At 39.9% G+C, this 27,049-nt stretch overlaps 1 protein-coding gene across 1 annotated transcript in view; it reads left to right on the top strand.

Annotated features, from left to right (window-relative positions):
* LOC121737684 (octopamine receptor Oamb) overlaps window positions 1–27,049 on the top strand; it is a 168,585-nt gene that overhangs the window by 84,773 nt on the left and 56,763 nt on the right. The window contains exon 3 of the mRNA XM_042129353.1: window positions 26,205–26,397. Coding sequence (XP_041985287.1) covers window positions 26,280–26,397 — 118 coding nt within the window. The 5' untranslated portion in view covers window positions 26,205–26,279. The remainder of the gene's footprint in view (window positions 1–26,204; window positions 26,398–27,049) is intronic.

Below are 27,049 nucleotides of genomic sequence, written 5' to 3'. Positions count from 1 at the left end.
TTCATGGCGTCTATATTGAGGACTGTCGACCTTCGCATCGATTGAAATAACTTGAGAACCATTGTGAAGACATCAAAGAAAGGTTTGTTTGATTATAAAGGTCAGTTAACATCGAAACGAGACGAAACGCGACTAGGCGATGCATAAGGGTCAATTCAGACCGCAACGCGACGCGTAAATGCATTTTTAAATGTGTACTGAATTGACAGATTTCAATTGCGCGTGACATCTAGCAAATCTGTCAAATCCATACAAATTTAGAAATGCATCGCACGTCACGTTGTCTGAATTGACCCTTATATGTCAAATACCAAGACGCCGTTTAGACATCTCAATTTAGCATCTCTTGTGTATTTTCAAGTTTGTGTGTTGTCAAATCATGAATTTTCTTGGTTTTTTCATGAAAAACTCGTGCGAATTTTATCAAAATCGACTCAGTAATTTACTCATATACTGGAAAATTAAGTTTATTGTATATATAGTATTAAATTTAAGAACTTGCAATATGAAAATATGTATGGACTATGGAGTAATAACACAAGGTTTTCCAATCTTTCTTGGGGTCCCCTTTTGGTATTATAAATACAAATCTTTAGAAACAATATCCATACTAAAATTGCGAATGCGAATTTGTGTTTACTGTCTATAAATAAGCGTCGGAAGCTGTTTATCTGATCTTTACGCTTATACCGCTAAACAGATTAAGGTGACGCCGCGTTTAAGTAAAAAACCGTGTTGGATACGTTTTATATTGCTTGTTTTTTTTTTGTTTTTGTTGGGTTTGGTTTGGTTGTTTTTTTTTTTTGTGTTTTTTGTTGGATACGTTTTTATTGTTGTTGATTTTGATTTGATTTGATTTTCAATAAGAGGCCAGCCCGGTCTCTCATAGAAAACAAGCAATGGAACAGCAAAAAAGGAAAGGGCGTAAGCGACAAAATAGTTTTTGTCGCGTTATTTAAAACCATAAATACATTTCATACAAGCTATGGGCAAATTAAAGTGTATGCTTGAACCAATCTATATACAAATTTTGAAAGCTTAAATCACTCTCCTCTGTAATTGGCTAAATAGGAATCCCTTTTTATACAGAGGTCTTTTTGATTGATTATCATGTGTTATGAAAGTTGACCAATCGTGTTATGCTATGGGTAATTCAAAGACAAAGACATGATGAATACTGAAATGAAATGAAATGAAAAATATTTATTTCTAAGTAGGTTAACAAAGTTAACACTTATAGAACGTCGTGTCTACATGAGGCCTACCACCGGTTCGGGAACTACCCCGCCGAGAAGAACCGGCGTAAGAAACTCGCACGGGGCCACCAAAAAGGTGGAAAATAACAATATAGCTTAAGCTAAATTACACTAAGGGCGGATTCGACCAAACTGGAGTAAAATTTTACTCGAGTATAACTGTCTCCTAATCTAAGAGTAAGCTGGTTTTGCGTTTTTACAACTTGTAATCCAAGAATGAGGTAATTACACGGGAGTAAATATTTACATGGGCTATTTTGGTGGAGTAAATATTAAACTGAGAATAGTTGCACAACAGGGTTCAACTGTCACGGTTGGTGTCATTGTGAACTATAATTGACATTTTATTTCATACTCTTTGAGTAACTTGGTAAAATGCAAACGATAATACCCTAGAGTAAATTAAAGGAGTAAAATTATTCTCATGATAGTTATACTCGTGTAACTTCAAGTTTGGTCGAATCGGGCCTAAGTATGTAAAAATGTAGTATCACTAATTGTATTATAGAAGATAGGTTTGTCAGCCTATTTTTCCCAAGGTGTGCTGTCATTGAGAAAATCAGTTACCTTATAATAAGCCTTAGCACACAAACGTTCTTTAACAACTTTTTTAAATTTATTATTTAAAAGATTTTGGACGTTTACTGGGATTTTATTGTATAGGCGTATACATTGACCTTTGAAAGATTTGTTTACTTTGCTCAGCCTGGTTATTGGTATATCTAGCTTGTGCTTATTTAGGAATAAGCACAAGCTAGATATACCAATGAAAAGTGACATTCACTGCAGGAACACTAGGGTGTTCCTGCAGTGAATGTCACTTTTCATTTTAAAATTATTTACATTTTTTTCACGTATAGCAGAAATGTATTGAGTTGAGAATGAACTTTAATTTCTTAGCTTTAGTCATTGCTAAGAAAAATCGACATCGCTACAGCCAAATTATCAAGGCGTCGCCTTAATTAACATTTGGTATGATATAGGAATTCAAAGTACTATTAAACTATTTAGCTCGGTATCGAAACTAGCAAAAATGTGACTAAGCAATCTGGATTGTAATAAATAATTTAGCGAATTGACGATGTATCGATTAAACTCGGCCATGATAAGTTCAAGTCGGTGAAAAATTTGCATATGGTAGGTTAATTACACGAATAATTTAAGGGTTATGCATCCTGTGGACAATTTATACCGGCGATTCCCAAAGTTATCCAGGGGTTCACTGGAAACTCGTATAATCGTAAGTGGGGTGCATGAAAATAAATTGGGATTCTGTAATAAAAAAAAATAAGTGTGGCGCTCCCGTACTGCCGCAAAAAGCTATAGCAAAGCATTGTTTATCAAGTTATGTAATTATAATTTGCATACGTCTAGTCGCTCGCACACAAACACCGTGCCAAAGTCTGGCGGTGTGGCGAGCACCACACCCCGAGCCACACCGAGCCCACCGAGCCGAAGTATACGGAACTGAAACGTAAGACGAATGTATGTAATGAACTTCAATTTGGGCTTCACTACTATAAATTTTTGAGTCACTCCGAGTTTGCTATTTCAAATACTATAATATATTACTAGCTGGCCCGGCAAACGTTGTTTTGCCTTTTTTTATGAAATAAGGGGGTAAAATAGCGACCGGGTCACCTGGAAAGCAACTACCGTCGCCCATGGACACTCGCAACATCAGAAGAGCTGCAGGTGCGTTGCCGGTCTTTTAAGCGGGAAGACGCTCTCTTTTTGAAGGTTTGCTGGTCGTATAGGTCCGAAAATACTGTTGGTGACAGTTCGTTCCAGAGTTTTACAGTGCGCGGCAGAAAGTTACGCGAGAAACGCACGGTGGAAGACTGCCACTCATCAAGGTGATGAGGATGGTATATTTTTCGCGTGGGACGATGGCGAAAAGTTGCAGGTGGTATGATTCCGAACAATTCCTCAGAGCACTCTCCGTGATACAACCGGTAGATATTAGATATTAAAGTATTTCGCCCTGGATATTATTTTATTGAAGTGACTAAATAAATATGGCACCATGGCAACGTCCATCGCTATCCCGTCGCACAAACAATGGTTGCTGTCAGTCTCAAGTTGTAATAATTTACTAAATTATCTATTCAACTAGCGACCCGCCCCGGCTTCGCACGGGTATAAAATATATTATAGCCTATGTCACTAAAAAAATGATTAAAAAACCGGCCAAGTGCGAGTTGGACTCACCCATGAAGAGTTCCGCAGCAGCAATAAGGTATATTTTTATGAAATTAAAAGGTTTTTGATTTATTTTTATATTAAATTAAGGTTTACCATTTATGACGTATAAAAAAACTACTTGCTAGATCTCGTTCAAACCAATTTTCGTTGGTAGTTTTTGTAGTAATGTACATTGAATATATATTTTTTAGACTTATCATGCCCCTGCTTAAGAAGTTAGAAGGGGGGGGGGACATTTTACCACTTTGCAGGTTAGAAAAAAATGATGTTAAAAACCTCAGTATGATTTTTGAAGACCTATATGGAGATACCCCACACGCATAGATTAGATATTTTTTTTTTGTTTCAGTTGTATCTATGGGGACCCCTAAAATTTTTAATAATTTTTCCATTTTCGTATGAAAATCGTAGAGCGGTTCACAGACTACATCTACCCACCAAGTTTCAATAGTATAATAGCTCTTATTGGTTCGGAGAAAAGTGGCTGTGACATACGGACGGACTGACAGACAGACAGACAGACAGACAGATATACATGACGAATCTATAAGGGTTCCGTTTTTTGCCATTTGGCTACGGAACCCTAAAAATACTAAGTGATACCCCTCGCACCGCGAGCGCACCCCCGCATTGGTAGCGCCCACTTCGAAACGGGCGTAAATCGCAATATTTTAATTTCGCCATAACTTCTAAACCAAACGTCCAATTTTAATCATTCAATGACCAAATATAATTTAAATAAACTGTACTTAATGATGAAATAATTTATTTTGATTAGGATTATTAGCATAGGTGAAATAAATGCGTTTAAATGTGGTCCAAAAAAAAATCAAGATTTTTAAATAAAAAAATGGTTGTTGTGCCTCACTTGACATAGATAGGTATAGTGTGTTGCGGAATTTTTGTAGATATTTATAAGATCTACATTTACTTAGAACATTGTAAAGTTCTATCTTTTATAGTTTAGGCAGCGTACGCAAAATAAGTAAATTTTCTGGTTGTTTCCGAAAAACTGAAATATCTTACGGAAACCTATATTTCCCAAAATAAAAAGTAGCCTATGTTACTCGTAAATAATGTAGCTTTCGAATGGTGAAAGAATTTTTAAAATCGGTCCAGTAGTTTTTGAGCCTATTCATTACAATTAAACAAACAAACAAACAAAGTTTACCTCTTTATAATATTAGTATAGACAAATGCACTAATCATTATAAAAAGTAGCCAGTAGCCGATTCTTAGCTTAAAGCCGTTTCGGAGGAGTACGTTAACTAACAATGTGACACGAGAATTTTATATATAAGAAGAATTTTATATATAAGATGTATCTATATTCCATATTATTCAAAAACTTTTTGGTGTTTCCTAACCTTATACTTAGAAGTCTTTAGCACACAGAAGTCTCTGATCCCAACGCAGATAAATAAAATAACAGCGTTACAGCTAGCTGCAATAAAGTCAACTGCGCAATTAGATTAAGCTGGTTTATAGCTTGAGTTGGCTCTGTACTAGCTTTGAAAAGATTTATTTTTGGCTTTATAACGTAGATCCAAGCAAAAGTTTGCGAAGATGAGCATGTGTTTGATAGAGGCAACGTTTCTGCTCTAAAACTCAATAATGGAACATCTTTAGCAACATGACATTATGATAAAGCATAGTTATCGAAGAGAATGATCAAATAAATTCAAATTGCAACCTGATGCGAGACATTGAGATGCATTTCTAAATTATAATACATGGAATTGACAGATTTCTAAGTACCTTGAATGACGTCCCACGCAATTAAAGTCTGTCAGTTCAATACGAATTTAAAAATGCATTTCACGGCAGCTACGCGTCACCGTGTGGTCTGAGCTGACCCTAATAATATGTACAATATCAGAAACTTGTACTATATTATTAACTTTTTATTTACTGTCAGTATTTCCTGCACGTTCCGTGATACCAATACAATAATTTCGTATACAAAAACTTTTCGAAAATGGCACAACTCCATAAAGCATAAACATTACCATATTCAACTTGTGAATATTTACCGTTGGAGTGGTTGCCAAAAAACTTATAAGTACGGTTATAAAGTTGGGTTCGCGTGCGACCAACGCATTGCTCGTCTGGCGACCCGCCAGCGACCTGATAGAACAATTTCGTGCTGCGCCGCGTATTCTCAATCGCTGTTTTACTGAAAACTATAAATGGTACTTCTCGACCAAGCCAACTAGACGACTGTCAAATCATGCTCTCTCGCACTTATGCATTGCTAGCGACGTGCGTAAGTGCGAGAGAGCAAGCTTTGACATTCGTATAGTTGGCTTGGTGGAGTAGTAGGTGACTTTAGGATACAATGGCGGTAAGTCAATTCAGACCGCAACGCGACGCGTAGATGCATTTCTAAAGTATTGAAATGACAGACTTCAATAGGCTACTTGACCTATATTCGATTTCATTGAACAAACGCATATTTCTAGTAGAACTTAGCCTAGGAAACCGTATTTCAACCTTATCATCAAATAAAAGCTTATGATTGACAAAGTCGATTTGAAAATGTGATTTTATCTTTTTTAATTTGTAGTGACGAAAACGCTTTTGCGGAACTTATATAATATAGGTTTCATGATACGTATGATCTCTATTTAATATAAGTTGGGAAATTAAATGACCAAAACTTTTCTCCAAACATTACAAATTATTTTTCATTTCTTATTTAATTAAACGTACAATTTTTTTTAATTTTTGGCGCTTTTAGACTTGCACATAAATCAATAAAGAAAGTATAAAATGCAAAAAATACTGTTACGTGCTAGGGTTCGAGGATTTGGAGAGAAAGACCTGGTGACTCTCTTCGAGACTTTATTAACACTGCACTAAACACTAGGTCACAACACTTAGCACTAAGTCCAAACACTAATCACTAGGTCCAATCACTAAGCACTATCACTTTCCTAGGTCGTAGCCAAGTCGTAGGTTTCACTGGTTCACTCACTATTGATCACTTGTGTTCACTCCGAAATCGCCTTGAAGATCGCTCTGATTGAACTGACTTGCCGGGCCTACCTGCGGCTCTTTTTATACGGCGAGACGAATTCCAGAAATTTCCCGATTTCACGTAAACAAGTAAACAACCGTGGGAAATTTCTAGTAGGCTCAGGAATGTGCCACAATAAAACTGCCGTCCTTGCGATAAGTGCAGTAAGTTGAATTTAATTTAGACCTTATGGACTCAGTCATAAGGTCTAAATTCAAACACGCTAACAAATAAAGGGTAAACACGTAAACAAACATTGGACCTTTTTAGAAGGTTCGAGTATGTACTTGCGCACCACGTGTCCGTATACCATGTACCGTAACACTACTCCCCTCTTAGAGATGCTCGTCCCGAGCATCATTGTTACTGCCATGGTATCGCGCCAGACGGTCTATGTGTACCACTTTGAATGTCCCTCTTGGTTGCTTTTGAATCCTGTAAGTCACATCGTTCAATCGGGTAACCACTTTGTATGGGCCGTCCCACTTGGTCTGCAACTTTGGAGATTTGCCTTTTCGGCGAGTTGGGTTATGCAGCCACACCAGTGACCCTTCTTCGAAGCCGCTTGTATTCGATTTCCGGTCGTATCTGGTCTTCATGTTCTCACTTGACTGTAACCCATTTTCCCGAACCATGGCGTGTATATAACGCATCTTTTCCCTTAAATCGCAGACATAATCTGGTACGGCCTTTGGTTCTTCCGGTGATCCTCCTGTCAAAAGGTCTACTGGTACTCGTAGTTCTCTACCGTAATTGACATACGCCGGGGTAGCTTTTATGCTCTCATGCTCGGCGGTACGGTACGACAGAAGGAAGAGTGGTATATACTTGTCCCAGTCCTTTTGTTTGTCATCTACCAATTTCGCCAAATGCCTCTCAAGGGTCTGGTTAAATCTCTCAACCATTCCATCAGACTGTGGATGGTACGCGGTGGTCCTCGTTTTATACATTCCCAAAATTCTGCACACTTCCTGGAAGACCTGCGATTCGAAATTCCTGCCCTGATCGGAATGGATTTCCAGAGGCACACCAAACCGAGATATCACTTCTTCGACTAACTTAGAAGCGACTGTTGTAGCTTCTTGGTTTGGTATGGCGAACACTTCGGGCCATTTGGTGAAGTAATCCATGACAACCATAAAATACTTGTTTCCTGATTCCGTTACAGGAAATGGCCCAGCTACGTCAACTGCCATTCGTTCCCACGGTGCGCCAACGTTATACAAGCGCAGGCTCCCACGGCTCCTTGTCTGTGGTCCCTTCACTGCAGCGCAAGTAGTGCATTTGCGGCACCAATCCTGTACATCGTCTCGACAATGCAACCAGTAGAATCGCTCTCGCACTTTTGTTAACGTCCTTTTTACTCCTAGATGACCTCCTGATACGCCATCATGCATTTCACGGAGAACATCCGGTACTCTCGTTCTTGGGACAACTATCTGAAGATGGAACTCTCTGCCGTTGGTCTTCTCCCATTTCCGGTAGAGTATTCCGTTTTTAAGTATCAGACTGTCCCATTGCGCCCAGTACGCCTTAGTGACAGCGCCAGTGGGTGCAACCTCACTCCAGATTGGTTTTTCATCACCCCGTTTCTTCCATGTGATGATGTGCCGAAGGTCGTCATCTGTTTCTTGAGCCTCCCTCATAGCATCATTCTCCCATGGGCCCAAAGGACTTGTTTTCGTTAACTTTAATGTTACTTCATTAGATTCCTGCTTAACACAATGTTTGCAGTCTTCCGAACACGGCCTTCGCGAAAGTGCGTCGGCATTTCCATGTGCCTTTCCGCTACGGTGTTCCGTCTTGAAGTCATACTCCTGGAGTTGTTCAATCCATCGAGCTACTTGGCCTTCTGGGTTCTTGAATTGTAGTAGCCACTTCAAGGCTGCGTGATCAGTTCGCAGTAAAAAGTGTCTGCCGATGAGATACTTGCTGAAATGTTGTAGCGTCTTTACGACAGCCAAGAGTTCTCTTCTTGTCACACAGTAGTTTCTCTCTGGCTTAGATAAAGATTTGCTGAAATATGCAATTACAACTTCTCTTTCACCCTGTTTTTGAGATAACACCCCTCCAATGGCCGTGTTGCTTGCGTCCGTGTCGACTATAAACTGCCCTTCAGGTTGTGGATACCCCAGGATTGGTGTTTCACACAGATGTTTCTTTAGTTCTTGAAAAGAATCTTCGGAAGTCTCGTCCCAAATAAACTGTCGTTTATCTTCTGTCAGCCGATGTAATGGCTTGGCTATCTCTGAGAATCCCTTAACAAAACGCCTGTAGTAGGAGCATAGGCCGAGAAATGCCCGCACTTCGGTTTTGTTCTTAGGGGTTGGCCAATTTTGGACTGCTTCTAGTTTCTCCGGGTCCGTCTGAATTCCATCACTGGAGATAACATGGCCGAGATAGTTCACCTTACTCCTGAATAAACGACACTTTTTCGGATTCAACTTTAACTTGGCCCCCTCTATTTTGGCGAAAACTCGTTCTAAGTTTCGCAAATGGTCCTCGAAGTCGCGGCCAACAATGATGACGTCGTCCAAGTAGACTAAGCAAGCCTCTCCAACTAAGCCTGCCAGTACACACTCCATGAGTCGCTCAAATGTGGCAGGTGCGATGCACAATCCAAAGGGCATGACGTTAAACTGCCATAAACCTTTACCGGTGGAGAAAGCTGTCTTCTCTTTGTCTTTTGGATGAATTTCCACCTGCCAGTATCCAGATTTCAGGTCCAGGGTCGAGAACCATTTCATGCCACTCAAGGTATCCAGAGTGTCGTCAATTCGAGGTAATGGATAACTGTCCTTCTTGGTGACATCATTGAGACGTCTGTAGTCCACACAAAATCTTGTGCTGCCATCTTTCTTCTTCACTAATACAACCGGTGAGCACCACGGACTTGCAGACGGTTCAATGATCTTATGCCTTCTCATGTCCTCCAAAAGGCCTTCAACTTCTTTTTCCTTTGCAATGGGTATCCGTCTTGCTCGTTGACGAATTGGGTTCTCGCTTCCGGTATCTATCCTGTGCTGAACCATCGACGTTCTTCCAAGGTCGCCTTCCTGACTGGAGAAGATATTCGCGTGGCGTTGTAAAAACTTCTTAGCTTTCATACCCTGCGAATAAGTCAGATTACTCTTGCAGTCATCGAGTAGCTCAGTCACTAATCCATAGTTGCTGGTGTTTGCTGAGTCTGAGCCTGTGATCGAACTACACTTTCTCATCCAGAGAACTTCCTCGCACTTTCCAATGACGTCACCTTTGTTCAAGCAGATCTCGCGATCAGCAAGATTCAAAACCCTGACCACAGCGTTACTGCTTCCACTAACAAGGGTTCTCGCCGTCATCAGTTTTTGCGCTGATGTCTTGGTAGGTGTGTCTTCGATCAACACGCATCTATTCAACTTCTTCTTTCCAGCTGGCGGTAGTTTCACCAGCACCCGAGCTTCCGCACGTCCAGGTATTATGACTTTCTTTACACATTCAACTTTCCCGCAGGCGCCTCCAAGGATGAAAATTTCTTCTTCACCACACTTGAAAACTCCGTCAGCGACATTAATTCTGCAGTTGTGCTTCTTCATGAAATCCAAACCCAAGATGCAATCATCCATAATCTCAGCCACGATAACGTCATGAGGGTATGAGGACTCCCCCACATTCATCGTAACTGACATTTCTCCCAGGACGGGTATTGGCTGACCGGAGGCGGTAAGAAGCCGATAGTTAATTCTCCTCTTGCGCCTCCTTGCGGCTTTTATCAAATTTGGGTTCACTATTGTTCTAGAGGCTCCTGTGTCTAGAGTCATTTTGCAGTCCGTCCCGTTAATAGTCCCCTGAATCACCAGACTATTCCCGCTGCTTGCTTGGGAGACAACCGTTATCGGGGCTTCCTCCGTGTCAGCCAGCACTCGCCCCTTAGTCCTGGCTTTTATTCGTTTCCCTGATCACGGGCAGGGAACGAGGCCCCTTGCTTTTGCAGCTCCTCCATTTGTTCCAGACGTTCCTCGAGCATTTTCATCCTTGCCATTTGGGTCTCTTTCTGCGGGCAGTTAAGCTGAAGATGGCCCCTCTCGCCGCACTTGTAGCACATGGCTCCAGAACTTCTCTTCGTAGGAGCCTTAACCTCCTTGACTTCCTCAGAGACCTCGCGGATCTTATATGTCTGCCGTATGTCACGCCGAACAGCCTCGACCTCTAAAGCATGCGCCAATGCTTCCTTAAGCGAGGTGTGGTGACGTAGCCTCACTGCAGCTCTGACCTCCAGGTCCCTGATTCCGTCGACAAATGCTTGCACAATATTCGTGTCGACCATCTTGGCGTCAGCTTCTGGGTGTGCCTTCTTGACGAGTTTTTCAATTTCCAACGCCCATTGTTGTAGTCCCTCTCCTGAGCGTTGGACTCTGTCACGAAGTTGAGCACGGAATACGTGCTCCAGGTGTCGCTCCCCGTATCTGGATTCAAGGGCCTCCATCAGGTCTTTAAACCCATTTCCTGTATGCGCTTCCAGGACTGACAAGGCTTGCCCTCTGAGCGCGACAGTGAGAGCGGTCAGGCATTGTTCGTCAGTCCATCCGTTGGCAGAAGCAACCGTCTGGAATTGCTGACGAAAAGCGTTCCAAGAAGTAGTACCGTCGTATGGTGGCACTTTAACTCTTGGTCCTTGTACCACTACGGAAGCTCCACTAGACGCCGCGACTCCTGTGGTTTCCAGGCGCACTACTTTCTTCTGAAGTTCAGTGAGGCCGGTTTTTACATTTTCCACATCCACTCCTAACCCGGTAACGCGTTCGTCCATTACGTCGACATCTTTACGAAGCTTAGTCACCGTGTCACTTACATTCTTTATAGCTCCAAGTGCTTTTTCTTGGAGGTATTTTTGCTGCTCTTGTGATTCTCGAATCGCTCTGATTTCAGCCTTCTGAAATTCTTGCAAAGCGCCGAGCTTGCATTCTTGTGACTCCATCATTGCCCTTTGAGAATCTTTCAACGCCTGACTTTCAGCTTTTTGAGACTCCTGCAAAGCGCTGAACTTGCGGTCTTGTGATTCTTGCAGAGCCTGAATTAACTCAATTAGGCTTTGTAATTGGGGAGCCACTTGAGGGGCCGCAGAAGCTACGGGCGATGCATGGTGGCTGGAGCCAGTAGGCAGGGGTTGAGCAGACGGAGCTCGGCGGGCGGAGCTAGTGGGCGTGGCCTGAGTGGGCGTGGCCTGGTGGGCGGAGCCAGTGGGCGTGGCCATGCCTAAAGTGGGCGGAGCCTGAGGGGCGTGGCCAGTGGGCGTGTCCCGGTGGGTGGAGCCAGCGGGCGTGGCTTCAGCCAAAGTGGGCGGAGCCTGGTGGGCGTGGTCAGTGGGCGGAGCCATGTGGGCGGGGCCAGTGGGTGGGGCCTGTCCCTCAGTGGGCGGAGCTTGGTCCCCAGTGGGTGTGGCCTCCGCAACTCCTCTCTCGGAGTCAATGGCAGCAGCTCGCTGCGCCCTTGTCCTGACACTCCCCTTGAAGTCCTCTCTCGGAGTCAATGGCATCTCCAAATCCCACTTCTGACACCAGTTGTTACGTGCTAGGGTTCGAGGATTTGGAGAGAAAGACCTGGTGACTCTCTTCGAGACTTTATTAACACTGCACTAAACACTAGGTCACAACACTTAGCACTAAGTCCAAACACTAATCACTAGGTCCAATCACTAAGCACTATCACTTTCCTAGGTCGTAGCCAAGTCGTAGGTTTCACTGGTTCACTCACTATTGATCACTTGTGTTCACTCCGAAATCGCCTTGAAGATCTCTCTGATTGAACTGACTTGCCGGGCCTACCTGCGGCTCTTTTTATACGGCGAGACGAATTCCAGAAATTTCCCGATTTCACGTAAACAAGTAAACAACCGTGGGAAATTTCTAGTAGGCTCGGGAATGTGCCACAATAAAACTGCCGTCCTTGCGATAAGTGCAGTAAGTTGAATTTAATTTAGACCTTATGGACTCAGTCATAAGGTCTAAATTCAAACACGCTAACAAATAAAGGGTAAACACGTAAACAAACATTGGACCTTTTTAGAAGGTTCGAGTATGTACTTGCGCACCACGTGTCCGTATACCATGTACCGTAACAATACGTCACACTATGGCGGACAGTGGTTTCGGCGCCATTTAAAAGGCATATTTTTCAATCAACATTTTTATGGGTTTCTACTGTTTGAAATATTAAAATATTAGTTTTTTTGGTGAAAATGAATGATTAAGAAGAAGAAGATTAGCATAAAAAAAAATAGGTAAGGTAGCCAAGTTTCGTGAGTCGTCATGCAAGTCTGTCAAATCCATACTTTAGAAATGTATCTACGCATCGCGGTGCAGTCTGAATTGACCCTAATACGTGAGAGAACCGCACCTAAGTGATGACGAATTGTGGTAAAAAGTATATAATAATCATAAATAAATATTACACCGAAACGTGATATACGAAAACGCGACGCAATGATCGCAACGATACGTCGCAGCGTCGCGTCGCTCATTGACATTTTAATTTTGTATTTCTTTACATCGTGTAGTTGCACCTTGGTTCGTTTCGAAAGGTGTTAACTGACCCCAAAAGAGTTATTTTTAGGACTTCGTAGGTTTCTTTCCCGATTATATTTGCACTGAATTGTCATTAACTTTCATTCTTTATCAACGGCAAATAATAATAATAATAATCATTTATTTCGGACAACACATCCATAAGTATTAGTTATTAAGTTAGTAACAATTGCTCTTAGTAACCTACCACTAACACTACTAGGTTAGTAGTGTTAGTGGTAGTGTTAGTATTAGCATTATTATTATAATGCACAGTTGTCAAGTCTGACACTTCAACAAAAATGGCGACCGCCATCTGTCAAAACAAACATGGCATGCGAAATCTGTCAAAAATCTTTTTCCACCGCCTTAAAACCAGAACAAAAACCTCCATTCAGACTGGGAAAATAATAGAAATGCAATAGCATTATCTGGTATCGCATCTTTTTGATGCAAACAATAGTTTTTTGTATAATTTAAAAGGCTCGAATCGAGATGTATCTGTGCGACCAAGCGGCGCTTTCAATATGGCCGCGTTAATTGAAAAACCGCTGAATAGGAGGGTTCCCTGTTATATTTAATAGATTTATAAGTATTGTTAGAATGGCATTTTCGAATAAGTTGCTTAGGAATTGATATCTGTGTCATAAAAACATAGCTAGGGCAATGAAATGATGAGTGACAGCCTTCCTCAGTGCGTTATTCGCGTAACTTTCTGCCACGCACGGCCAAACTCCGGAAAGAACTGTCACCAGCAGTATTTCCAGACTATAAATACGACCTACAAACCAACTACAAACATTCAAGAAGAGAGAGTATATTACTTCTTAAAAGTCAACTCTTCTGATGTTGCGAATCTTTTTTTTATTTTTTATTGTTTGTATTACATGGGCGAAGATAGTTGCTTTCCATGAGGTGACCCGTTAGCTCTTTTACCTTCTGATTTTATTAAAAAAATAAAATTGTATGACCGGCCGGGCAACGCACCTGCAGCTCTTCTGATGTTGCGAGTGTCCATGGTCGACGGTAGTTACTTTCCATCAGGTGACCCGTTTGCTCGTTTGCATATTCCATTTAAAAAAATGCCTGATGCGTAGAAAACAACCAACGTAGGTGTACATTTTGTATGCCATTTTATGGAACCACTTTTTCCCTCAGTTACTCTTCTATAAGATGGTATTTTACCCCGAAAGTTATTTGATATGAAGAATCGCAAACACCATATTTTAATATTATAGCGACGCGTTATGTCAAGGCACTAACTCATATCTTCCCTGTCAAAATTATCGAATGCAAGTTGTCTAAATACTCAGGAATATCATTAGTACTATGTCCGATATGTCTATAATTGCTTAATGATATTTGGGTGAAACCTCGGATCATTACATCTCGCAGACAAATGATATCTAGGCATGATTAATACACTAACACCTAGGTGTAGTTACAAGCAATTAGCGCCCCTAATGATCTGCATAACAAATATAGCGCAGTGTACAATACCGCTGAACAAATAGAGACTGAAGTCCAATAATACTAATGACAGCTGTAAGTTGATACGGGGTAGGTTCCGATACAAATACCGTATACTGGTTAGTGTTTAGACGTCGTAAATCAACGTTGATTTGTTCCGAAATAAACGACAGTACTTTGACGTATATGACTTTGTTGAGTTGACATTATAATACGTCACACTTGTCTCAGTAATGACACACCAATAAAATGGTGTCGGATACAATATGACACTTTGGGCACTGGCTAGTAAGCTGGGTTTTATTTCGCGTTTAAGATTTATGTAATCTTATTAATCAGTCAATTGATAAACTTTTTTTTTATGAAATAAGGGGGCAAACGAGCAAACGGGTCACATGATGGAAAGTGACTTTCATCGCCCATGGACACTCCCAGCATCAGAAGAGCTGCAGGTGCATTGCCGGCCTTTTAAGAGGGAATAGGGTAATAGGGGAGGGTAGGGATGGGAAGGGAAGGGAAGGGGATAGTTGAGGGTAGTGATGGGAATAGTTTAGGGGATTGGGCCTCCGGTAAACTCACTTACTCGGCGAAACACAGCGCAAGCGCTGTTTCACGCCGGTTTTCTGTGAGAACGTGGTATTTCTCCGGTCGAGCCGGCCCATTCATGCCGAAGCATGGCTCTCCCACGTATAAAACTTAAGATAAATATTATATTATGTCATACTGTTTAGTGTTTATCGTGTTTATGACAGAAGAGGCATGGCATTTTAACACAAGTTTAACTGTAAAGGTACAAGTTGAAAGCCGGCTACATGAAGTTGCAGCAGACGACATGTCGTTGCGACACGTCATTTCTATGTATTTCTATGAATGTGTCGCTAGCTTCGTGTCGCTAGCTGCGCAGAGTATTTTATAGAAATACAAACAAACTAGTAGTGTCGCGACGACACGTCGTCTGCGGTTGCTTCATGTCGTCCGCTGCCAACCCATACCTTAACTCTCGCGCAACTTAGCTTTAAGGTAGCTTTCCGATCCTCGCAGCAAGCGACCGCGACCGAAAAAAAATCAAATAAAATGCCTTTTATGATTAAGGATATATAGGTTTCATGTTCTATCAACATTAGTCTTGCGACCCATTTCAGACCGCAACGCCTTTGAAATCTATATTTTATGCTATTCAATGTCATAAAATGTCATTTTATCTGAGCATTCGCAGTCGTTTGCGGCAAAAATAGAAAAGCCACCATCACAAGTCAAAGAATAAATAAGTAAAAGGCTTGTATCACCTCGAATTCATTTGTCGAGCGCACGGTCGATTTCACAAAGTACGAACAAAGTGCATTTCGATTTAACACAAAAGTTCTCGCTGACTGTGCGATACGGAGGTGTTTTCGGCTAGCTGTGGAGGAATAAACTTTTATCTTTTATTGCTATTTAAAAGGGGTTGTAGAATTCTATGTATTTACATTATGTACCGCTTAGACATTATTTGCAAATATTTTAAACGAATAAATGTATTAAAGAAAAAAATACCCTAAAAGACTCGATTTTTAATCAGTAACTAAATGGAAAAAACAGTTACTACTTTTCTCCATACTAAACAACTTCGTAGCGCTGCTACAGATTCGTAACGCTGCTACAGATTCGTAGCGCTGCTACAGAATCGTAACACTGCTACAGATTCGTAGCGCTGCTACAGCTTCGTAGTGCTGCTACAGCTTCGTAGCGCTGCTACAGATTCGCAACGCTGCTACAGATTCGTAGCGCTGCTACAGAATCGTAGCACTGCTACAGATTCGTAGCGCTGCTACAGTTTCGTAGCGCTGCTACAGATTCGTAACGCTGCTACAGATTCGTAGCGCTGCTACAAAATCGTAGCACTGCTACAGATTCGTAGCGCTGCTACAGCTTCGTAGCGCTGCTACAGCTTCGTAGAGCTTTTATTGTTTTTCAATTTACTACAATAATAATTGCTCTTTTACGAAGCTATGGCAAATCTTTAAAGACATGGCAGCACTTCAAAAATATTCATAATATTATATTAATTAGGTATCAGTCGTTTTTTTTTATTGATTAGGTTATTTAAAGACGTATTAAATTTTATAATTAATATATTCAATATTCATACGACATAAACATGCAAAGTTACAATTTATTCTATGTTCTAACTAATCTATCGTGATCTGGAAGGACGAAGGGTAGTTCTAAGTTCCGTTGGTATTAAACAAGTTCGGTTTATCTCCGGCTTATAGAAAGTTTCCTGAGGCTTCGGGGTGGGAAAAACTAATTAGAATCGAATCCTGTATTAGTCAGTTCGCTGAAATTCGCAATAAGACGCCACGGGTCACGACGCGTTTTAGTTTTAAAAACTACGCAGAAAGAAGTTGCTTCAAATAAATATGAAATGCTATTATCTCACTACTCTCTTCGTTGTTTGAGGTTAAGATCAAAAATAAGTACCAATAAAATAACGCATAGAATGACATATTTACGTTTGCGTTGACGAATCACGCGCATAAGCTTTGTCCACACTGTGCCTTTTTCTGTACGTCAAGGGCATGCGTTATAGCGCAGTCAACAGCAAACGTGAGGCATGCCCGCGACGCATGCCCTCTGACCGTATCCAAAACTTCAAAAATGACAATATTGGCGTTGCGTTCCTTGACACATTCAATTATTGAATGCGCCAATATGAAAGTTGATGACGAAAATTAAAGATGAAAGTGCACCGTGTGGACATAGCTATACTGAAATATTATTACACCAGTGGCTGTGCGGCTATAAGATCGACCAATCAGTCAGACACACTCCGATCTACAACAGCTGCGTTTTTTCCACGTCAATCTAACGTATTGACTTGACGTCTCACTAACAGTGTGGCTTCACCCCAAAGCTTTTTCCTGGGCCACGAAGGATGCTTGTGTCTATAGCATGAATAATCGACGTATATCCATGATAAGTATGGTGCCACAAAAATAAACTTTCGTTAAGACCCTTCACATTAGCCATAATAAATACGAACTGTAATTATACCAAGAACGGCAATCGTGGGCAATCATACCCAATTCCCAAATAATATGCCCTTCATAACCATTAGTAGACCATCCTAGACGTGGGAGAGCCATGCTTCGGAACGAATGGGCCGGCTCGACCGGAGAAATACCATGTTCTCACAGAAAACTGGCGTGAAACAGCGCTTGCGCTGTGTTTCGTCGAGTGAGTGAGTTTACCGGAGGCCCATGAATCCCCTACCCTATTCCCTTCCCTACCCTCCCCTATTCCCTTCCCATCCCATCCTTACCCTCCCCTATAACTCTATTCCCTTTTAAAAGGCCGGCAACGCACCTGCAGCTCTTCTGATGCTGCGAGTGTCCATGGATCGGATGTTGCTTTCCATCAGGTGACCTGTTTGCTCGTTTGCCCCCTTATTTCATAATAAAAATAGCATCGGTACATCGTCCAACGTGGCACAACGAAAGACCTTCAACAATCAAACGGCTAGATATAATTTTAGCCCCTTGATAAAGTCATTAAAATAATTTATCGCCCCAATTCAGACAAATGGCGTTTTAATTGCTCATTATGACGATATAATTGACGTTAAATTGACGTTAAATCTTATCTCGACCGACGTTTAATTTCAAGCGGATTCGTACGTTTACGAGGTCTTTGCTCAGTGAATCATCACATTATATCAACACAGTAGGTTTTATACAGGATGTAATAATACTTTAGGCCTTAGGGTGTATGTCCTTCAAATAGAGTTCAGGGTGAAAGTAGCAGCACTGAAAGAGCAATTTTTTTGTGATTTGTATGGGCAAGCGCCCCAGCGTCATAAATTTTTACATACAATACAAAATACATAAATTCACTGCAAAATATTTACATAAGTACCAAAAAATATGAACGATTACAATTTAGTATGTAAATATTGCAATCGTTCATATTTTTGGTATATAAATATTTTGCAGTGTATCTTTGTACAGGAACCTAGGTAATTACTATCTTAAGCTGAATAATAACTCAAATATGGTAAACTAGATGACGCCCGCGACTCCGTTGCGCCAATACTCGTTTATCGCGCGGGAACCGTACATTTTTTCGGAATAAAAAGTATCCTATGTCCTTTCCCGGGACTCAAAGTATCTCCATGCCAAATTTCAGCAAAATCGGTCCAGCGGTTTGGGCGTGAAGAGGTACCAGATAGACAGACAAACAGACACACTTTCGCATTTATATTATTTTTGGTATCATGGTATATATGGTATATTATGGTATATGGTAAATGAATATCCTCGTATGGGAAATTATCTTGGTATTACGTTTGTATGAGAACTGCGATGGCACCCGGACTCTGCTTTCGTGATTAAGCTAATGACTTCAAGCGCGAATAGGCTATAGTTTGTAGAAATAATACCCAACGCCTGGTTTCTAACCCATTGATCGAATACAAAAGTTCAGAGCAATTACGTGAGCAAACCGGGGATTGAGCCAAATTATGAGCGATAGGCAGTTTTGATTGCTAATTTAGGAGCGACGGTTGAATCGACTCAATAGCACAATTTCATATCTCGTCGCAATACAAAGTGACCCTTCACTTTGTATTGCGACGAGATATGGCGATATGATGCCAAAACTAAGTGGGAATACTTTAGGGTGTATACGTGTTCCATGTAGAGAGTTCACTGTGAAAGTAGCAGCGCTGAAAGACATTTTTTTTTCACTTTAGCGGCAAGGGACCGAGCGAGCCACGAGTTTCCCCATACAAAAGTGTTTTTTTTTGTCTTTCAGCGTTGCTACTTTCACAGTAAACTCTGTATAAGAAACACGTATACACCCTAAAGTATTATCACTTATTTTTGTTACACCCTGTATATAATAGATGAGTAAAGGTTTGAAAAGGTGACTTATGAATTTTGTCGCCTCGTCAACTTAGATTTAGAATTTTGACGAAAGTTGGTATATGTTTTATATTAGGATCTCGTACTAAAATTATCAAAAAGATAAATGAAAGCCTTGTAGTAACATAAGACCCAAAAATCTTGATTGACACATAGGCTACTTAAAACTAATAATATAATACAACAACTGACAATTTTTAAAGGATAAAATTTTGTAATAAACACCTAAACATTCCTTTGCTAAACTTTCCTACCACAATCCAAAGCGAACTCAAATGAAATAAGCTCATAACGGTGTTCGGCGAACGCTGAGCACTAAAACCAACTAGTATTAGATAATTCCAGATAAATCCAGTTAATTCACAACTGCAACTACATTTTAGCTATTCAAAATTAGGCTTTATTCCCTACAAAGCAACATACACGTTTGCAAATAATGCTAAATCAAAATTTGGATAAACTATTATTTACCTTATTGTACTACATCCATACTTCCATACTAATATTATAAATGCGAAAATGTGTCTGTCTGTCTGTCTGTCTGTTACCTCTTCACGCTCCAACCGCTCAACCGATTTTGCTAAAATTTGGCATAGAGATACTTCGAGACCCGAGAAAGGACATAGGATACTTTTATCCCGGAAAAATGAACGGTTTCCACGCGATAAACGAATTTTGCCACAACGGAGTTGCGGGCGTCATCTAGTATTAAATAATGTTCAAGTTTGTATCGCCATGTCATCAACGCAGACTTACAAGGATCTTGTGGCACTTGGATGAAATTTCAACGAGTACCCGAGGGTATGGATGCAAAGCAGTACGTTAAAATGACAGTAGCATTAATGATGCATTGAAGCGACCGCATAGACAACTTCCCAAAGCGATGCAATATAATCATAGCCGGCTTTCCTCCAAACAGATGCACGTACGTACATTTTAAAGTACGCATTTTTTTTATGAAATAAGGGGGCAAACGAGCATACGGGTCACAACTCACAGCTGATGGAAAATAACTACCGTCGCCCATGGACACTCGCAACATCAAAAGAGCTGCAGGTGCGTTGCCGGCCTTTTAAGAGGGAATACGCTCTCTTCTTGAAGGTTTGCAGGTCGTATAGGTCCGGAAATACTGCTGGTGACAGTTCGTTCCAGAGTTTTACAGTGCGCGGCAGAATTTATTTGGAGTGTTAAGTGTTAACAGGCCATTTGGTAAAAATTTAAATGAGCGAACCGTCAATATAACATAACTTTAGGTTAGATACATGAATCTTTTGACTTTTCAGCCCAATAGCACTTTTTTGGATAAAATGTATTTTCCTATGCTCAGTCCCATAGAGGCTTATATTATTATTTATGACTTTTGAGTTGAGTGAATTCTCAAAGGCTTTTCAGGCTGACCTTTCCATGGCATTTGCTTGGTATTTGAAACAATAAGAGCACGTGTATGATAGGCTTAAGATGTCAATTCAAAATGTTGCCAGGCTTTGTTACTTTTAAAGTGTGCCAAAAAAAAATAAGATCGCTTTCATGTTTATTTTTTTGTTGTAAGTTATTATAACAATGAAGCCTTTTGCTGCAACGTTTCTTTTACCGGAACAGAAACTATCCTATGTTTTTCATTCGAATACTAAGCATCTTAAATGTCAATATCCATCAAAATCGGTTCAGCGGTTTAGGCGTGAAGAGGTTACAGACAGACTGATAAACATACCACCATGATATATAAAAACTTGAGATGTATCAAGGGACACCCGGATGGAACGAAGTTATTTCTTATGTACAAAAAACCTGTATTGACTCAAAAAAAAGAGAGAGAGAGAGAGAGAAACACGCGCTTACAACTATAGCAAAAAGCACAGACTAAAATCAAGATAGATACCGCATGTACCGCGAAGTACATACACATGCGGTATCTATCTTGATCTATATCTGTGGCAAAAAGTGTGGTTACAACCTTTTGGTCTTAATTTATTCCGTCAAGCCCCCTTTCGCAACGCGCGATAAGGAACTTCGTTTCAATAATCTTTCAACAAGTGTTTGATTTCGTTCTACTTTTCCAATGAATATTATGTTTTAATTTACTGAATAAAGATCGAATTAACAACGTAGCGCAGATTCGCATCTCGGTGTCACATGACCCTTAGCTAGTTTTTAGGGTTTCGTAGCCAAATGGCAAAAAACGGAACCCTTATAGATTCGTCATGTCTGTCTGTCTGTCCGTCCGTATGTCACAGCCACTTTCCTCCGAAACTATAAGAGCTATACTATTGAAAATTTTGATTTGAGATTTTGATACAAAAATGGAAAAATTATTAAAAATGTTAGGGGTCCCCATAGGTACAACTAAAACAAAAAAAAATTTTTCATCTAACCTATACGTGTGGGGTATAGGTATGGATAGGTCTTCAAAAATCATATTGAGGTTTCTCATGTCATTTTTTTCTAACCTAAATAGTTTGCGAGAGAGACTCTTCCAAAGTGGTAAAATGTGTGTCCCCCCCCTCTAACTTCTAAAGTAGGGGCATGATAAGTCTAAATATAATATATGATATACATTACTATAAAAAGTACCAACGAAAATTGGTTTGAACGATATCTAGCAAGTAGTTTTTTTATACGTCATAATTGGTAAACCTTAAACCAATTTAAAAAAAAATTAATCTAACCTATGCGTGTAGGGTATCTATGGATAGGTCTTTAAAAATCATATTGAAGTTTCTTCTATAATGTTTTTGTAACCTGAATAGTTTGCGAGAGAGACTCTTCCAAAGTGGAAAAATTTGTGTCCCCCCCCCCCCCCCCTCTAACTTCTAAAGTAGGGGCATGATAAGTCCTAAAAATAATACATGATGTACATTACTATAAAAACTACCAACGAAAATTGGTTTGAACGAGATCTAGCAAGTAGTTTTTTTTATACGTCATAAATGGTAAACCTTAACACTGCAGTACACGCGCCCCTTTTTTTTACACGAGTACTCGCGTGGCCTACCATGGTAGGCCATCTAAAAATCTTAATTGTTTCCATAATAATTATTATTTATTCAAAATGACAAATAAAATAAAAAATATAATGAATTAACTGACTTTTATAATCAAGAACTATTTAATTAATTATTTAATTACTGAAAAATCAACAAATTTGTGAATTTCTATGAAAATGTGTCAAAAATCGTAGTGATGAAATCAAACGTGTGTATTTCTCACGTGAAACTAAAATAAGTTAGACTTTTGTTTTTATGTTATTCAAGATTCGATCCTACTTACAGGTCAGAATAAAACCAGAAATGACAAATCTATGACCACTTTCTTTGCGATCAAATTTGGGCTAACATGCTGCGTTGACATTGCCCCATACGTCTTATCAGTGGGGCTAAATCGTGTTGGATTCTTAAAAATCCTAAACTTTACTACATAAAATACTTATAAGTTATTTCTTCTATTTATAAACTCAATTATTTTTATATTTTGATTATTTTTTTCTAAGAATAAACGACCCTAAACTTCAGAACTCACCGGATTAGCTCATTTTCATACAAGTGTGACTCCTAGACTGGGGTTTACAAAACTGATCAATATTTGTCACTTGTATTACTCTTGATCGCTTATTTAGTTACCGCAGCCAACTTAGATCACAATTTTCCATTTCAAAATTCACATCAAAAGCCTGACGAGGAAATTAGACAAACGGCACTGATGGCGCTAAGTTTTCATTGTGAAAACTACAAAATAGTTTATTTATTGATTAATTAAATACTTAACACTAGTTAAATATGTCATTTTTTAATAAACTTTTTATTTTATTTATGCAATTTGGTGAGATTTCCTATGTTTCTGGTTAGTCATAACATAGAACTACGACGTCAATCTGTACAGGTCTTAATATCTTATTAAAAAATTAAATTTTAGTGTTTGTAATCGAATTATCATAAATAGGTTTTAGTATGAATGCATAAAATATACAATCATAATCAATAAAAACGTTATAAATCAATAATTGAAAAACACATACATGGTTGAATTTAGTACACCAATACTCGCGCGGACTACTATGGTAGTCCAGCGTTTTTGATGCTAAATATCTATAATTTCCATTGACTATCAGGTTACAGGAGGTACTGAGGTTTTGTCAAATTTATCAAACGAGGATTACCTGGAATGGCAAGTTTCTAGCAAGCTTTACTGAAAAAATATCGCTGAACAAGTGACCCTGGTCTACCACGGTAGTCCACGCGTGTACTGCAGTGTTAAATTAATTTTCATTAAATCAACTGAAATATAAAAATAAATCAAAAACCTTTTAATTTCATTAAAATAAACCTTATTACTGTTGCGGAACCCTTCATGGGCGAGTCCAACTCGCACTTGGCCACTTTGTTTTTACCGCGATGAAGAATATTTTCGGGTGAAAAACCACGCAAAGCCTCGCAAAGGCTAATATACGAGCAAAAAAGGTAAAAAAGGGGTCAAAATGTGTGAACACGTAGAACCTCGCTTGAACAAAAAACATAATTACACAAAATCACAGGGGTCCCTCAGGGGTCGCCGTTATAACCGCTTTTGATCCCCAGAATTAAAATGTTAAGTAATTCGCCGATTTATTTTTGAACCTGAGATTTTGTATTAAAAGTCCTTGTGAAATAGAAAACGAGCTGAAGAATGACCTGGTGGTAAGTGAACAATGGGGAAAACGTTAACAACCCACAACACCATTCTGGGAGATAGAACAGCGTTCTTAAACTTTGAAACTTTGAACACGTCTTATTGAGCTGCATAACCTAAGAATGTCTGAAACTTATTGGTTTTTAATACCACGGGGTATCATATAAGGTTAAAATGGATCATAAGTGCGGTCTTACAGCCTCTTATCAGAGGTTTTAGTGCTATTTTGAAGTACTAAAATTCAGTCATTAGTGCCTTCTACTTCAGTATATGCCGTATATTTAAGTTTTGTGTATTTAGAACTTTAGTTACGTTAGGGTCAATCCAGACTGCAACGCGACGTGGAGATGCATTTCTAAATTTGTACTGAACCGACAGATTTCAATTGCGTGAGACGTCTTACAAATCTGTTAAATTCATACAAAAGAAATGCATCTACACGTCGCGTTGCGGTCTGAATCGACCCTTACGGGAAAAGTCCGTCGGGCCCAAGTATGACTTATAAATAAAATTATGAACTTATGAAACAATTATTATATTATTTACGTGTCATACCAATAACAACCAACGCCTTTTATACACGAAAAATCCCGCTGCGTAAAAAAAGTGTGAACCGTCCATAGCAAGAAAACATCGCTCCATCCACCGTCTATGCTACGGCAGTTTCATAATATATTCCAGTCAATCCAATATGTGTAAAATGAATCATTCCCGTCACTTGGTTTACACAAACGAAGCGAGTTAGCGCTGACTTACTTAAATACATAAAACATACATGCGGTTTCGGTGACTGTAACTGGTTTCTTAGAAACCCTGCCAGTAAGGGTCAATTCAGACCGCAACGCGATGCGTAGATGCATTTCTAAAGTAATGATTTGACAGATTTCAATTTGCGTGAGACGTCTTGCGAATCTGTCAAATCCATATTTTAGAAATACATCTACGCGTCGCGTTGCTGTCTGAATTGACCCTTACGAGTGATTTTGTGCAGTACATGTGTGTACTGCGCACATACCAGCACTCGTAGCATGGCTACAGTAGAAATACGGAAGTATAGACAAACAGCGGAGATAAACTGAAGGTGCCGTTCCGATCTTTACCGCAGCTAGCCGCAAACGACAAAAATTCAATTAAAATGCCACTTTATGACATAGACTATAGTCTACGTCATAACGTAGGATTTTATTTGAATTTTTATGACTTTCGTATTTCTACTGTTATAGCCATGCCACGGGCGCTGGTGGAGAGTAAAAGCAGAGAGAGTGTTTTTGTTCTTGCACTAATTCCTTTCTTTTACTCTCGTAACCTAAGAGGACGGACGACCGACACGACTGGCGAGAGATCAGGCGCAGGACCGACATTAGATATATACGTCAATCCGTCACATAAACCATACTTCTTGACTACACACATTACACATAGTATATAATCGTAGTGACATATTCTTGGTGATCGGCCTCGAAAATTTAAATGTCATAGTACGTCACACGTTCTATGTATAAACAATTTTGTATACAATGTACTTAATGAAAATATCTAGTTAATTTATGAAGATTGTTAAATTTATGATTATGAAATTCTAGTTGCGCTTCATGTTATTTTAATTTTTTCTGTATACAATAATGACATTCACACACCATTGTTATGGTAGGATATACTATTATAACCTTTGTTACCCTTTTGCCTACATATCTGTGAATAAATGATCTTGATTCTTGGAACAAACTTTGAATTGAATTTTTACGCACTAACAAGTGTCTCTCGTCTCGTCACGCTCTAGTGTGACCTGACCCTTAAACCTACAGACTATTCGTTAACTTTGAAATATATTGGAAATAAGATTACGTATGCCAAAGAACTTTCTATGCTTAACGTGAAAAATATTAATATTTATGAGAGTACCATCGAAATACTTCTCAGAAGTTACAGTAAGCTCTTCTTAAAGCAAACAAATCGAAAAAGCTATTAGGATTAAGTGGATATTACTATTTATTACAACTGCACCGGTCCTGAGTGGGGGATGTTAGGTTTTTATCGTTACGGAATTTCTTGATTCGCTCGCCGCGTTCAAAGCCCGTGATGAAAACTATGTAATTGCTTAAAAAGGTACCTTACATATTAATTAAGATACTTATGTCTTTCGTTCCAGGCCCGTCCCAAAATCATGCGGAGATGCGCAACATAGGCGCGGGGCGATGCGCGCGGCACGTGCGTTGCGCGCAACATGCGGACGATAAATGAGAGCGCGTGCGCGGCGCTACTCGAGGGCGTCCGCTGGGAGGACCCCGTTAGCATCGCCAGCCTGGCCGTGCTGGCGCTGATAGACGTGCTCGTCGTCATTGGTGAGTTGCGCCAAGTTAGGTGTTACTGCAACATTAGTTTGTAGTTGTGTATTGCTGCAACAACACATTAGCTACAAGGTCATTTTTACCGTTGCTGAAATATGATTTTTTTGGATTGTGTTGTAGTTAAATAGCTTTGTGTTGCTGCCATGATATAAGTTTGTAGTTAATTGTTGATACATAATAATTTTGCAGCTGGGTGTTGCAGCAACATGTCTTTGTAGCTATGTGCTGTTGTAAAAATGTTATTGAGTTGATAACGCTAGGTGTTGCAGCAAAGTAAGTGCACTCTGCTAGTAAGAAACATGAGTTGATGCCGCTACGCTAAGCTTTGTAGCAACATAAGTTGATGTAACTGGGCGTTGCAGCAACACAAGTCAATGAATCTAATTACGACAATAACAAGAATCCGTGTTGCGAGGCTAAAAATGCGGACTACAATATGTTTCTAATGTATATTTTAATAAAATGATATATATAATATTTTTTTATGAAATAAGGGGCGAGCAAACGGGTCACCTGGTGGAAAGCAACTTCCGTCGCCCATGGACACTCGCAGCATCAGAAGAGCTGCAGGTGCGTCGCCGGCCTTTTAATAGGGAATAGGGTAATAGGGGAGAGTAGGGAAGGGAAGGGAAGGGAAGGAAAGGGA

The sequence above is a fragment of the Aricia agestis genome, chromosome 21 (genome assembly GCF_905147365.1).
Source record: "Aricia agestis chromosome 21, ilAriAges1.1, whole genome shotgun sequence".
NCBI classification, from domain to species: domain Eukaryota; kingdom Metazoa; phylum Arthropoda; class Insecta; order Lepidoptera; family Lycaenidae; genus Aricia; species Aricia agestis.
This window is presented reverse-complemented; position numbering and strand designations above follow the sequence as displayed.